This window comes from Polypterus senegalus, chromosome 8 (assembly GCF_016835505.1).
Source record: "Polypterus senegalus isolate Bchr_013 chromosome 8, ASM1683550v1, whole genome shotgun sequence".
Classification (NCBI taxonomy): Eukaryota; Metazoa; Chordata; class Cladistia; order Polypteriformes; family Polypteridae; genus Polypterus; species Polypterus senegalus.
The window spans coordinates 120,933,270-120,947,099 of NC_053161.1; the positions used below are offsets into that span (position 1 = coordinate 120,933,270).

At 36.5% G+C, this 13,830-nt stretch overlaps 1 protein-coding gene across 8 annotated transcripts in view; it reads left to right on the plus strand.

The window, feature by feature from the left end:
• Positions 1–13,830, plus strand: part of nav3 (neuron navigator 3) — a 544,841-nt gene that overhangs the window by 158,332 nt on the left and 372,679 nt on the right. For all 8 annotated transcript variants that reach the window (XM_039761717.1, XM_039761722.1, XM_039761719.1 and 5 more), the window contains exons 2-3: positions 8,945–9,062; positions 10,019–10,071. In XM_039761717.1, the coding sequence (XP_039617651.1) occupies positions 8,945–9,062; positions 10,019–10,071 (171 nt within the window). The remainder of the gene's footprint in view (positions 1–8,944; positions 9,063–10,018; positions 10,072–13,830) is intronic.

Here is a 13,830-nt window from a genome sequence, read left to right on the forward strand (position 1 = left end):
GTGAGAAGAAAACCAGAACATGATGGGGAAATCCACACAGACAAAAGGAGAATGTGTAAAATGTGCCACGATGATCTCGTAAAATGCATTTGTTTGACTCCTAAATCAAAAAATTAGTAGTTAAATCATTCAGCTTTTCAAATGAAGACTACAGTATATCACAGGTGAGGCTTTGCTAGTTGTCCTCCAGTTAGGACACGGAGGGACACAGTTGAAAGCTGGTTTAGATGACATATTGTACAATTGTTAGACATATTTTTACGCAGTGATAGTTTAATACATGGACTTACTTAACCAATAATGTTGCTCAAATATGCTCTTTGGCAAGCTCTCAAAATGTTTGACTCAGCATTATTCTGGACATTTATTTTCGATGAATTGTATTGAACTGAATGGTCTCGTTTTGTAAGAGCTGATGATATTACATAACTTACAGAGCTCAGAAATATTTTATTGTCATCCATTCACGCTGACACAACCATATAAGTTCACATTCTGAAATAATAATGAACGCAGTGTAATCACTGCAGTGTAGTAAGGATGCACCTCACTTCTTATTAAATACTCCTTCTGAAACAAACCGAATGATTTTGCCACTAGTTCTTTTTAAATACTATGTGTTGTAAGAATGTCATAATCCTTTATCTTTTTAAAATCCTTAAGGATGTGTTTCTTTCTAAATCTGGTTGTTTATTGAAAGGAACTATTTCACCACTAATGAACGAGGAGACTTGCATTTCAGCTCTGCAAAGAGTAATGATTGTTTGTAAGGCAATCACTCTGCTAAACGATAGGGTGTAGCAGGTTGATACCTTCTTTGGTTTTTAAGAACCCCATAATAACATCATATTGCATCTACAAAGGTAACATTAAGAGATTAGAAACAAAATGCACAAGACATAGAAACTATGTGTGGCAAGTTCATTTCATTAAAAATAAAAAAACTATATTTTTACTTTATTGTTTATTTCTGCTTTGTTTTGAAAAACTTCTCAAAATGTGAGGTAGTTATGTACCTCTGCATGTTCAGTTCTTATAACCATGATATATAAAAGTTCATAGCACTGCTAACAAAAGAGCGACTACTGTATGTGCATCCTTGGACTAAAGGACACATCTGACATGTCATACACAGATGGGCAAATAGAACTGAACTTCTTCAGTCTGAGAACCTAAAATAGTTTTGTCAGAATTCTTTCAGTTAGAGAATTACATACTGTACATTAAAGAAAATGTCAATCTAGAAAGAGGACAGAAGAATTTTTTTTTACACAAATGGTTAGGATGAAAATAGGACAGGTTACTGCTCCTGTAACTAAAGTGGAGATCTTTTTAGAAATGTCTGGGTGAGATACTAGATAACCTGTTACTCTAGTTCTTAAAGGGTTTTTACAGTTTTGAGGATATTTAACTCATTCTTTTGCTAAGTTTGTCAAGTTTCTGGTGGAATTGCAATGTATGAAGTACTAACTTGAAACCCTCAAGAAATGTGAACCTCTCTGATAAATTCATAGACCCAGTAAGATTGCTTAGGGTAAGATCAGGTTCATATAGTATTCCTTTATTCAAATGATCTTTGAGTTTTGCGCAGACAGGTAGGGTGCAGAATTGAAAATCAAAAGGCTGTCATTCAGTTTCTGCCTCATTGTGTGACCCAGAGCATGTCATTTAACCTACTTTGTTGGTTACCTGCCTGTAAAGGGAGCTGTGTGTCTGTACATGTAAAGTGCCTTAGGTTGGCGCTCACCCAAGACAAATACTACAGTATACAATATAAATGTTGGAGGTCTGTTTATGATGGATTAAATTTCCACAATAGGTGCAGTTTAAGGTAACCCGTTATGAATTTATTTATGATTGTGGGTTTACAGAAATCCTCACAAATATAGTAGACTCTTTATTTCAGATCAATTTAGTCTACTTCAAAATAGAATTTCATATAAGGGTTACTTTAGTAACTCAGTTGGTCAAGCCAGTCCTCTTTAAACACAGCAGCTGTTTCAGGAAAGGCCAACTTTACTCATATAACATAACATATACATAATACACATGTCTTTTGTTTTCACAGAAGCAGTGAAAGATTATCATTTAAAGATCTTCAATCATTCTGCTTTATGATTGATTGCAGTACAGCTATAATGTTAAATAATAAACGTGCAGTTTTAGTAAGGTAAAGTAAAAGTAAGGTAATATATGTTAAAATAAGGCAGGCGAAATAGTGACACAGGGGTAGTGGTTTGCATCCTGGGTATTCAATGTCTAGTGTTTGCATGTTCTCCTCAGTTCAATACTGAATTCCCCTGGGTGCTCCAGTTTCCTTCCCCAGTCCAAAGGCAGGCAGGTTAGGTGAATTGGTTTTGCTAAATCGTGTGTGTGTGAGCTCACCTTGTGATGGACTGCCAACCTACCCAGATGTTGTTCCTGCCTTGGGCCATGTGATATCAAAGATAGGCACTAGCTGGCTCATGACCCTGCTCAGGATAAGCAGGTTACATATTAAAATAAGGTAAGGTCAACTGGTAATAGTTTGGGAAATGTCTCCATGGTTTAAGTTTATTTAATCAAATCTAATCTAAACTCCAGTAGATACAATGCCTGTTAAACAATAAACCTTTGGGCCCACATTAAGCAAAGTATTGTTTTTCCACATACAGATTTTAGTCAGGTCCACGTCACTGTGGTGAATTTTGTAAAATAATTATAATATGCAGAAAAGTCTAATGTACTGAGAGGCTTTATCTTTTTTAAACTACCAGTTTGTTATGCCACTTCTTAGTCCAGTCATTAAACTAGTGTTAAAAAATAGCTCAGCTTAAGCCCTCTAGAGTGTGCCATGTCCATCAGCATACAGTGTAAATAGCCTACATGCTCAGTCAGTCAGTCAACAGAATAAGTCAACTGTATCACATTTTTACGTAACTTGCATTACAGCAGACCTTTCACCCAGTAACCCTGTGGTCTCCTTTACTAAACCTTTACTATCCATAGCCTTTATCACTAAAATGTATTAACTGGCTTATGCTTATGTTATGTCTACTGTATGTTTCCTACACTTTCAGCTGCTAACCATCTATAAATAAATAGTACAGCAGAAGTCTATTCACTATTCTTGGTCATACTGCAATACTCTCAGTCAAATGAATGTGAAAGGTTTTTTTTCAAAAGATAAATTAATTAGTAAAAAAAACATTTTTGAAATTCTGCATTTTTGAGAGCGTAAGAATGATCACATGTTTCCGGCCATCGTTTACAACTTCAGGCTTAGAAGGACAATTGAACTGTTAATATGAAATGTTTTGTTTTTGTTGTTTTAAATTCCTGCTGAAAATGCAGCATATTACCTTGAATGTGTAGTCCCACATAAAAGAAATGCTAAAGATAGTAATGTAGACTGATAAGTGAGTATTTGTCTTTTGCCAAGGCTGAAAACAGAGGAGGCTTGTGATTTTTAGTTTAAACTTTATCTTTGTGTCTACAAAGTACATTTTGAAGAGCAACAAAGCAATATTCAATGGTAACAACAGTGAGAACACACATATTTTGTTTTAATGTTGCTAAATTGTTCAAGTTCAAGCAGACTTATATCTTGGTGCCTTCATACTCAAAATGCTTGTTGAACAGGTTTTATCTCTCAGTTGCCATGTGTTGAAAAATTAATAGATGAAAGTATAGATGAATTAAATGAGTGCGCTCTGGATTGTTTTTTAGATCCAGTTCCAATTCTATGTATTTTTTAGTAGAAGTGTATCACTGACTTTGTAACAAAATATGGCACTTTGCATTTACACTCTGCAAGATGAATAATGTCTTAAAGTAGCCCACTTTGTACTCTTTCACTCGAGAGAGTGAAACGTTTTACACAATTAAAATATTTTTACGGGATGTAGTGATATAGGAAAAGAGCAAAGATCTAAAACATTGATGTTCTGATTGCACAATGCATGCCATGAAAAACATCCATCCATCCATTTTCTAACCCGCTGAATCCGAACACTGGGTCACGGGGGTCCGCTGGAGCCAATCCCAGCCAACACAGGGCACAAGGCAGGAACCAAACCTGGGCAGGGTGCCAACCCACCGCAGGACACACACCAAGCACACACTAGGGCCAATTTAGAATCACCAATCCACCTAACCTGCATGTCTTTGGATTGTGGGAGGAAACCGGAGCGCCTGGAGGAAACCCACACAGACAGGAGAACATGCAAACTCCACGCAGGGAGGACCCGGGAAGCGAACCCAGTCTCCTAACTGCGAGGCAGCAGTGCTGCCATTTCATTCAATGTACATGACTGCATGTTAAGAATAAGGCAGTTTTATCTAAAACTTATAGAAGCATAAATGGAAACTTCATATTATCAAGGAGGTGAAATGGCAAAGAAGGTTGAAGTTATTCTGTGAAGAAATTACTGTGTAACTCTGAGGATGTTTATTTTTTACCAGAATATACTCTGATTGGAAGAATATCAATCCCTTTATGTTTAAACCTACTTATCCAGTTCAGGGCACCCTGTCCCTGAAAAATTAGGATTATGTTGGGAACCCTGGGTGGGGTGCCAGTCTGTCACACTCAGGCACACAACCACACACACTGAAATGGGCGAGCCTAAGGTCACCAGTTAACCCAGTGTTTCTCAAATAGTGGCTCCATCAAGGGGGGCGCATTTGACCTCGGGGAACATGCTTTTTTATTTTTCTTTTAAATTTTTTTTGAATTTAGAATGCACTTTAAATCTTTTCTGTTACATTTAATAAAGCTATTCTTTGTTGTAAATTGGTCCATATTTCTTTCTTTTTTTATTCTCTTATACGTTAATAAGGATACATTGTTATGCAGAGGTGTACTTATAACAATTTTATAGACAAATGATACAATTTATAGTCGCGCGGGGGGCGCGAGATGTTTTCTTTTTCTAGGGGGGGCATGACAGAAAATAATTGAGAAGCACTGAGTTAACCTAATGTAGAAGAGTACATATTTGACTATAAATATTATGTTTCATATTCTATAAGACATTGGACAACATACCATAATTTTGCAGGCTCTGTCCTAACTCTCCCTCACTTTGTGGCCTTGAGCACATCACCCCTCTTCTTAATGCTCCCATTGCAGGAAGACAAAAAGCAGTTTGTATACACTGGCGACTTGTGAGGTGCTTAAGGTAAAAGCATCAAACAAAAAAAAAAATTGTTGTAGTATATTCGACACAGAACAAGACATATAAGAAGTAGATTGGGCATCTGACTGTTATAAAAATGTTTTTAATATACAGAAATTGTACTTGATGAGTAGTGCACACTGCCAGGATTTTAGACATCGCATATGTAGTTGCAGCCGCCAATTCAGGTAGTTTCCTCTTGAAAGTAATAATTTTCTGGCTTTATTGCTGTTTACAATAGAGGGGAAAAAAAGCATCAGTATGCTTTACATACCAGACGTCTTTGTGTTTCAGGTGAGTGTATGTGTACACATACTAAACTCTATACGACACGGCTTTGAAAAAATGCTTGCTGAGCACTGTCTAAAAACTGTCGATGCTTACAACAAACCACTTACTAAATTCAATATTAAATTTTAACCTAACATTAATTTCGCCTTTACACAATTAGAGTATGTGGATCCTTGGGGTAGTGAGACACAAGGAAGGAAAGGTTCCATTGTCACATCAGAAATAATTAAATACTTAAAAAGGATGTTCACTTTAATAAATGTATTTATTGGAACTTTACAAATGATTGTTATTTGGTAAGGTGGATCAGTCATTAGTTCTGTTGCCCTTCATTTCTAGGAAATTGGGTTCAAATCTAATCCTGGAAACATTTCTTTTTTTATAATTAAAGTTACAATTTTATGCCTAATTATGAATGGAAGCGTTACTATAACATTGCAAACAATACTCTGTCCAGAGTAAAAAAAACTCGGCGATAAGTTATCTTCATTTTTATTGCTTTTTAAATTTTATTAGGTGTGATATTTATATCAGCTGTGACAGAAATGGCTAGCAAGTTCTCCTTGTGAAGCTTACTTGCTTGCCAAGGTTTTCTCCTTGTACTCTGGTTTATTTGCTGAATCCAAAGACCACTTTGCCATGTGAGCACAGGTATGGTGGTCTGCCCTCTGATTCATTTCCAATTTATATAGGGTGGAGTCTTACCTTGAGTCCATTGCTGTGGGTAGGACACCAGCTCACTATAACCTCTATACCACTATATAACCATAATATAACCACTACCACTATAACCGATAAGTGGATGTGCAGATGAAAGGAAGTGGACAGATGTCAGCTGCTGTATATAGTATGGTGCAGCTCAAAGGCAAAATTAGTATTGCATAATAGGTTTTCTAAAGGCATTTGTTATTGTATAGGGATTATGCACTAGTTTGTACTAATACATCATGGATTCAATTGCCATGACTTGTTGCTGTCTGTGTGGAATTTGCACACAGTTTTCCTCCCAGATTCCAAAAAAAGTGCATGTCAGGTTAGTTGGTAACTCTGAATGTTCTATTATGGGCCTCACCCGGGAATGGTTCTTGCCTTGCTGTGAGGTTGCTTATGCACATTAGGCACCAGAGGTGACCTACATAACTGGATTTCAAGTTGGTTAACCAGCACAAAACAAAGAGTACAGATAAGAGGAGAATGCTCCACATGAAATCACATCAGTAGAGTGTCTCGGGGGTCTGTCCTTGGATCGTTACTTTTTCTGATTCATATTAATGACATTTATTCAAGTATAGTTAGTAAACTTATGAAATTCATAGATAACACTAAAACTGGAAGAATGGCACACACTGAAGAGGCAGAAAAAAAAAAAAGACCTGGGCAAGCTTCAGAACTGGGTAAACACTTGGACAATGCAGTTAAATGTAGAAAAATGCAAAGTACTACACATGGGTAAAAGGAATGTCAGTTGTAAATACAAGATTCGAGGCACTGTCCAATCTCTGAAAATGAAATGTTCGAATAAATCATAAAAAAATGTTGAATACAAATCAAGGGATGTCATGCTTAGACTATATAATGCACCAGTTAGTCTGAAGTACCACACTGTAAAAAAGACACAGCAGCACTTGAAGTTGTGTAGAAGAGAGCATCCAAGTGTGTTCCAGGACTTAAGGACCTTTCTTGCTCTGACTGACTCAGATAATTAAATGTGTTGAGTGTGGAAACCTAATCTAGGTCTTCAAAATCCTCAAAGGGGTTAATAAAGTAAATCCAGCAGAATCGTTTCAGCGTTATGGTAAATCATGTACTCAAGGATATCAGTGGAAATTAAGGGAAGAAGTGCATTTAAGACTGAAGCCAGGAACTAATTCTTTAGGTAAAGAGCTGTGGGAATCTGGAACAAAATCCTGAGACGTATAGTAGAAGCTGAAGCCTGGAGAACCTTAAAGATGAGATATTGGGATATCAGCAAAACAAATAAGCTTGAGGGACTGAATGGTCTCCTGTCATTTGTCAAATGTTCTTATTTGAAAATGAGGGCATAAATATTAATTGGTATATATGTTGAACATATTTACTAATGTGATGGGCTTGTCTGTACAGCTCTGAGAGCTTGTTATGTTTAAAATACTGTGTACAGTCTAATTTCAATGTTATCTATTGACTTATAAATGACAAGAAAAAAGTTAACCGTGTTAGTTACTCTGCTGGTTGGAGTACAGACATGTGCCACTAAGCTGCTGCAGATGATTCAAACTGAGGCGACCCATCAAGTGTTCAATCAGACAAGGCAGGCACATATCACTTCTCTCTCAGATCACTACAGTGGTTCTCTGTAGTAAGGACATAAATTCAAATCACTGATGCTTGCCTACAGAGAAATCAATGGGTCAGCACCTCATATGTATGGAGACACATTTTGAGGTCCTATGCTTCTTCTCGCTAACTCAGGTCTACTGATGAAAGGTTTCTGGTGATGCCACATTTGTGCCGTATTAAATCTCAGTCCAGACTCTCTTCATGTGTAACTCTTAGCTTGTGGATCAAGGTGTTCACCTTCATTTGGAATTCTGACTCCCTCAATATGTTTAAGAACCATTTGAAGATCCTTAAGTTTGGTAAATTTCCATGTAACTGAGCTGTTAAGTTTTGTAACCTAAAAATTGTAACTTGATTGTATTTTGTTCTGAGCTCTTTACTTGTGGTGATAAATTTTGTTCCCAAACAGTCCCCCACACTGATTTTACTTGATTATGTTGACCTCTTTAGTAAATCACTTTGGAGAAAAGTATCTGCCAAGTAAATAAATGTAAATGTATTAGTTAGTGGCTATTTTAGACTCCATTACTTATGTATAAAGGTCTTTTTAAACGTGTTGATTTTTGCTTCTGTGTGCAGAGCATATACAGGTTTTATTTAAAAAAGAAAATACTGTTTTTTTCTACCTCAATGAATTATGTGTTTGAAGACACGGCTGGTGGTCCTAAATGAGAACCCCAGGGTAATGTGTTTACAATACAATAAATCTTGTTACAAAAAAATTAGCAAAATATATTCCACTGGGTTATTGTAAAAAAAAAAATTTTTTTTTTTGCTATTCTGTAACATGTTGATCCAAGTCTGTTTTACATAGTTTTTTAATTTAATTTATGTTAATTTTTTTTTTCTAAATTTCCAATCCTTTCACTCAGTCAATTATCAAGTGACGGACTCTACCAGACACTTGAGGATAGCATTTAAGAATTGGGGGAGGGGAAGGAGATTAGTGCTCCTTCACGCCTCCTTATCTTGAGGAGTTGGCCCTTTATGTCTTCTGTCTTTTATCACAAACATTAGATTTTAATTTGATTAAAGGATTGTGCTTTTTTATCACAAAAGTTAAGACTTTAATACTATCATAAAAAGTGCTGGATAATCTGATTCGGAATAGTCCGACTTCTTAGTATTTGTGCCAAAATACCTTAACCTTTTCTCCCACTGTTATTCCCATACAGATTTACACAGATTGGGCTAACCACTACCTTGCCAAGTCTGGTCACAAGAGACTGATCAAGGACCTGCAACAGGATATTGCAGACGGAGTTTTACTGGCAGAAATCATCCAGATCATTGGTAAATGAATCTACTGTCTTTGTTTTATCCCAAGAGTGTGTAATATGTAGGATTTCAACACTCTTATATGTTAAATGAATTCTGATAAACTCTTATAACTGTGTTTTTTGGGCATTGTGTTGTAGTGGTTATGGTTTTGGATTTCAAACCCTGAGGTTGTGGGTTCAAACCCCACTGCTGACACTATGTGACCCTGAGCAAGTCACTTGACCTGTCTGCACTCCAATTGGAAAAGTGAAAGAAATGTAACCAATTGTGTCATAAATGTTAAGTCACCTTGAATAAAGGTTTCAGGCAAATAATAATAAAAGTTGATAATAATAATAAATAAATTGAACGAATTTTTCCATATATACACTGTAAGTGTTAATTTAACTGTGTTCTTTACTCGCATGAATGCTGCAGAATGCTTTCCTAATTTTTTTTTTTTCTTTAAGAACTGAAGATGTTCCAAACAATTATTAAGAGGGAGGGTTAAATAAATCAAGGAGTATACAGTATACTCTTGAGTAGGCGCATTTAAAATATAACACTTCATGCGGCACGCAGCTCAGGATTTTGTTTAAATACCTCTACGCACACACATACTATTAAATAACCATGTGTCATCCATGTGTCTCTTCAGCTAGCTTGTGCAGCTCTTGCATTTTTTTTTCTTCTGGGCTGTCTTGAAACTTTACTCCAGCGCTAGCAAAAGACAATTGTTGAGGATTTAATGTCAGCAATCATTTCGCTGTGGCACATGAATTAGCACTCAGCCTTCTTTTTTGACTTCCTTTTCAAGCTGTGATTAACTTTGACTTATCTATTTATTTGTTTTAATGATTAGGAAACATACTAAATTGTGAGCTGAGATAATACTGTGAGGATACCATCATTTTAAAATGATTATTTTTATTTTTGCCTTTTTCTTCAAACGGTCCTGCTGTATTTCAAGTGTGTCTTGTATCTTCTAGCTAATGAAAAGGTGGAAGACATCAATGGCTGTCCCAGGAGTCAATCTCAAATGGTGAGTGAGGAATCAAAAATTATTTTTTAATGTATACAGCCTATTTTTTAAGTTTGCCATTTTGCAAGCATCTTTAAAGAGAGAAAAAAGAGTATTGCTGCTATGTGACAATAATTATAGTAATGTGTTCAGATGAAACACATGTTTATTGTTTTAGCGTCAGTTGGTGTAATGTTTAATGTTAGCCTCTCCGCACTGTGACCTCAAGCTGCAACAAAAAAGAGCATATGTTTGTGTGTGTTTTTTTTTTTTGGTTTTCTTGGCCTTGTCATGAAAACCTGTGTAATTAAAAGGGATTTAAACGTTTTAAAGTTGTTTTTTTTCCTCCTACTCTCTTTGATGGTAAAACTCCTGTTTCAAGTGTCCTATTCTGCTCTGTTCTGAAGGCAGATTTTCTATGCTGTATTTGTGCTTCAGAACAAATGAACTGCCCAGCAGGGCACATTTCATATAGACTCCAGCTTCAGCATATAAATAGCACCGCACTTTATCCATGTGCATGGTTCATTTTGACATTCTGGCAACAGAAGGCGTCCATGTATAGCACAAAAGGCACTCTAAATTGGCTTTAGGGAGCTTTTTTTTTTGTTTTCATCTTCTTGGAAATAAATTTCTTCTTTCCAAAGTCAGGTTGCTTGAAAGGGAAGAAATGCTACCTTCTGGAGTTTAAGAGTTCTAAACCGTGAAGAAACATTCAAGTGTCTTGATCTGACACCCCAGTTGGAGTATACAATAAAACAAAACTGGTAACTATTCAGTTCTGTCAGCCTTGTTCAGGAGTCCTAGGGTTGCTTTTCCAGTTCAGCTGATGCTGCCGATTTAGCCTGAATGCATAGCCACATTGGGTTGACACAGCTGAGCCTTCAAGTTAAAAGGTAATGACAAATTGCTATAGCTTGTTGATTTCCTGGGCTTAAAGCTGCCACTTTTAAAAGTAAGGCTGTCACTCTGTGAATAGTAATTGCATTGTGCATGCATGTAATAAAGTATAGCGGGTTACTTGAAAATGTGGTACACCACACTGTCCTGTGAATAGAGGTGTTGGATGTGTAAGGTTTGGCATAGCTGCTTGACTTGTTTTCATATTTAACTTCAAAACTATAAAGAGTCAATAGACAAGAAGAAGATATCAAAATTAAAATTACCAAAGTTTTGTGAAATACATCTACTCTGCAGTTAGATGTTTATAGAGTGATGTGGATCTATGGAACTGCTATTTACAGGAGCCTTTCTTTATGTGCTGTAACTTCTTACTGTAAAAGTGATGACAGTGAAAAAACGTGTTTCCCTTAAATTAACAACAAAAAAAAAAAAAAAAAATGACCCATTGACGCAAATGAAAAAAAGAAGGTTCCCAAGCGTTCATGTAATTCACAGTTTTACTTTGGGTACAGCAGTGGCTGCCAGACGTTGAGAAGTGCTCTTGCTGTGTTGCCAGCTGCTGTGAGATTTTTTCATATCTTTAAATGTGTTTTTCATTTTGTGGTATGAAAACATGTGATAAGTCAATGGGCTGCAATGTGATTCACAAAAATGTGGTTGGTCCCCACCTATTATATGGTGCATAGTGCTAGCAGCACGTTTGATTTTGATTGTTGCTGTTTAATATTTTTTTGTAAAAATTGTTTTTGTTTTAATGGAGTCCTTAAAACATCTGCTTGTTTGGATCATTTAGTTGTATTTCTTTTTAATTAAAATATTGACAAATACCCTGCCTTTGATAAACAGAATGCTTGATATTAGTATATGTTTAATTATCATCTCATTATTAATGCACATTTCATGTGTACAAAAAGTCCATTTCAAAGTCCATTTTCCGAATTTGAATATTACAGTTTTAGAATTGTAAACAATCACAGCTTACCTTTGTAAGTCTTGGTACAGGGCAGAAACCAACCCTGGACTTGATGCTTATATTTATATGCCAACTCTCATTCATACTGGACTCCATCTCCCTTTTTTACTCTCTCTATCTCTGTCTCTCTCCCTGGCTGCACTTTCTTCCCGGAGTAATCTGGAATCTTTTGCTCCTTCAATTTTTTAAGCTTTTCTGGTCACATACAGCTAAGATACAGTTGTGCTTGAAAGTTTGTGAACCCATTAGAATTTTCTATATTTCTGCATAAATATGACCTAAAACATCATCAGATTTCAAATTAAGTCCTAAAAGTAGATAAAGAGAAACCAGTTAAACAAATGAGACAAAAATATTATACTTGGTCATTTATTTATTGAGGAAAATGATCGAATATTACATATTTGTGAGTGGCAAAAGTATGTGAACCTCTAGGATTAGCAGTTAGTTTGAAGGTGAAATTCGAGTCAGGTGTTTTCAATCAATGGGATGACAATCAGGTGTGAGTGGGCACCCTGTGTTATTTAAAGAGCTGGGATCTATCAAAGTCTGCTCTTCACAACACATGTTTGTGGAAGTGTATCATGGCACGAACAAAGGAGATTTCCGAGGACCTCAGAAAAAGAGTTGTTGATGCTCAACAGGCTGGAAAAGGTTACAAAACCACCTCTAAAGAGTTTGGACTCCACCAATCCACAGTGAGACAGATTGTATACAAATAGAGGAAATTCAAGACCATTGTTACCCTCTCCAGGAGTGGTCGACCAACAAAGATCACTCCAAGAGCAAGGCATGTAATAGTCGGCGAGGTCACAAAGGACCCCAGGGTAACTTCTAAGCAACTGAAGGCCTCTCTCACATTGGTTAATGTTCATGTTCATGAGTCCACCATCAGGAGAACACTAAACAACAATGGTGTGCATGGTAGGGTTGCAAGGAGAAAGCCACTGCTCTCCAAAAAAAACATTGCTGCTCGTCTGCAGTTTGCTAAAGATCATGTGGACAAACCAGAAGGCTATTGGAAGAATGTTTTGTGGATGAGACCAAAATAGAATTTTTTGGTTTAAATGAAAAGCGTTATGTTTGGAGAAAGGAAAACACTGCATTCCAGCATAAGAACTTTATCCCATCTGTGAAACATGGTGGTGGTAGAATCATGGTTTGGGCCTGTTTTGCTGCATCTGGGCCAGGACAGCTTGCCTTCATTGATGGAACAATGAATTCTGAATTATATCAGAGAATTCTAAAGGAAAATGTCAGGACATCTGTCCATGAACTGAATCTCAAGGGAAGGTGGGTCATGCAGCAAGACAACGGCCCTAAGCACACAAGTTTTTCTACCAAAGAATGGTTAAAGAAGAATAAAGTTAATGTTTTGGAATGGCCAAGTCAAAGTCCTGACCTTCCAATCGAAATGTTGTGGAAGGATCTGAAGTGAGCAGTTAATGTGAGGAAACCCACCAACATCCCAGAGTTGAAGCTGTTCTGTACGGAGATATGGGCTAAAATTCCTCCAAGCCGGTGTGCAGGAATGATCAAAAGTTACCGGAAATGTTCAGTTGCAGTTATTGCTGCAAAGGAGGGTCACACCAGATACTGAAAGCAAAGGTTCACATACTTTTACCACCCAAAAATATGTAATAGTCGATCATTTTCCTTAATAATAAAAAAAGCCAAGTATAATATTTTTGTCTTATTTGTTTAACTGGTTTCCCTTGTCTACTTTTAGGACTTGAGTGAAAATCTGATGATGTTTTAGGTCATATTTATACAGAAATATAGAAAATTCGAAAAGGTTCACAAACTTTCAAGCACAACTGTTTGGGCAATAGGAAACACTAGGCTGGGTGTTCTTACCTTTCAATACTTCTGTTGCTTGGGCGTTGGTTGATACTATGCTTTGT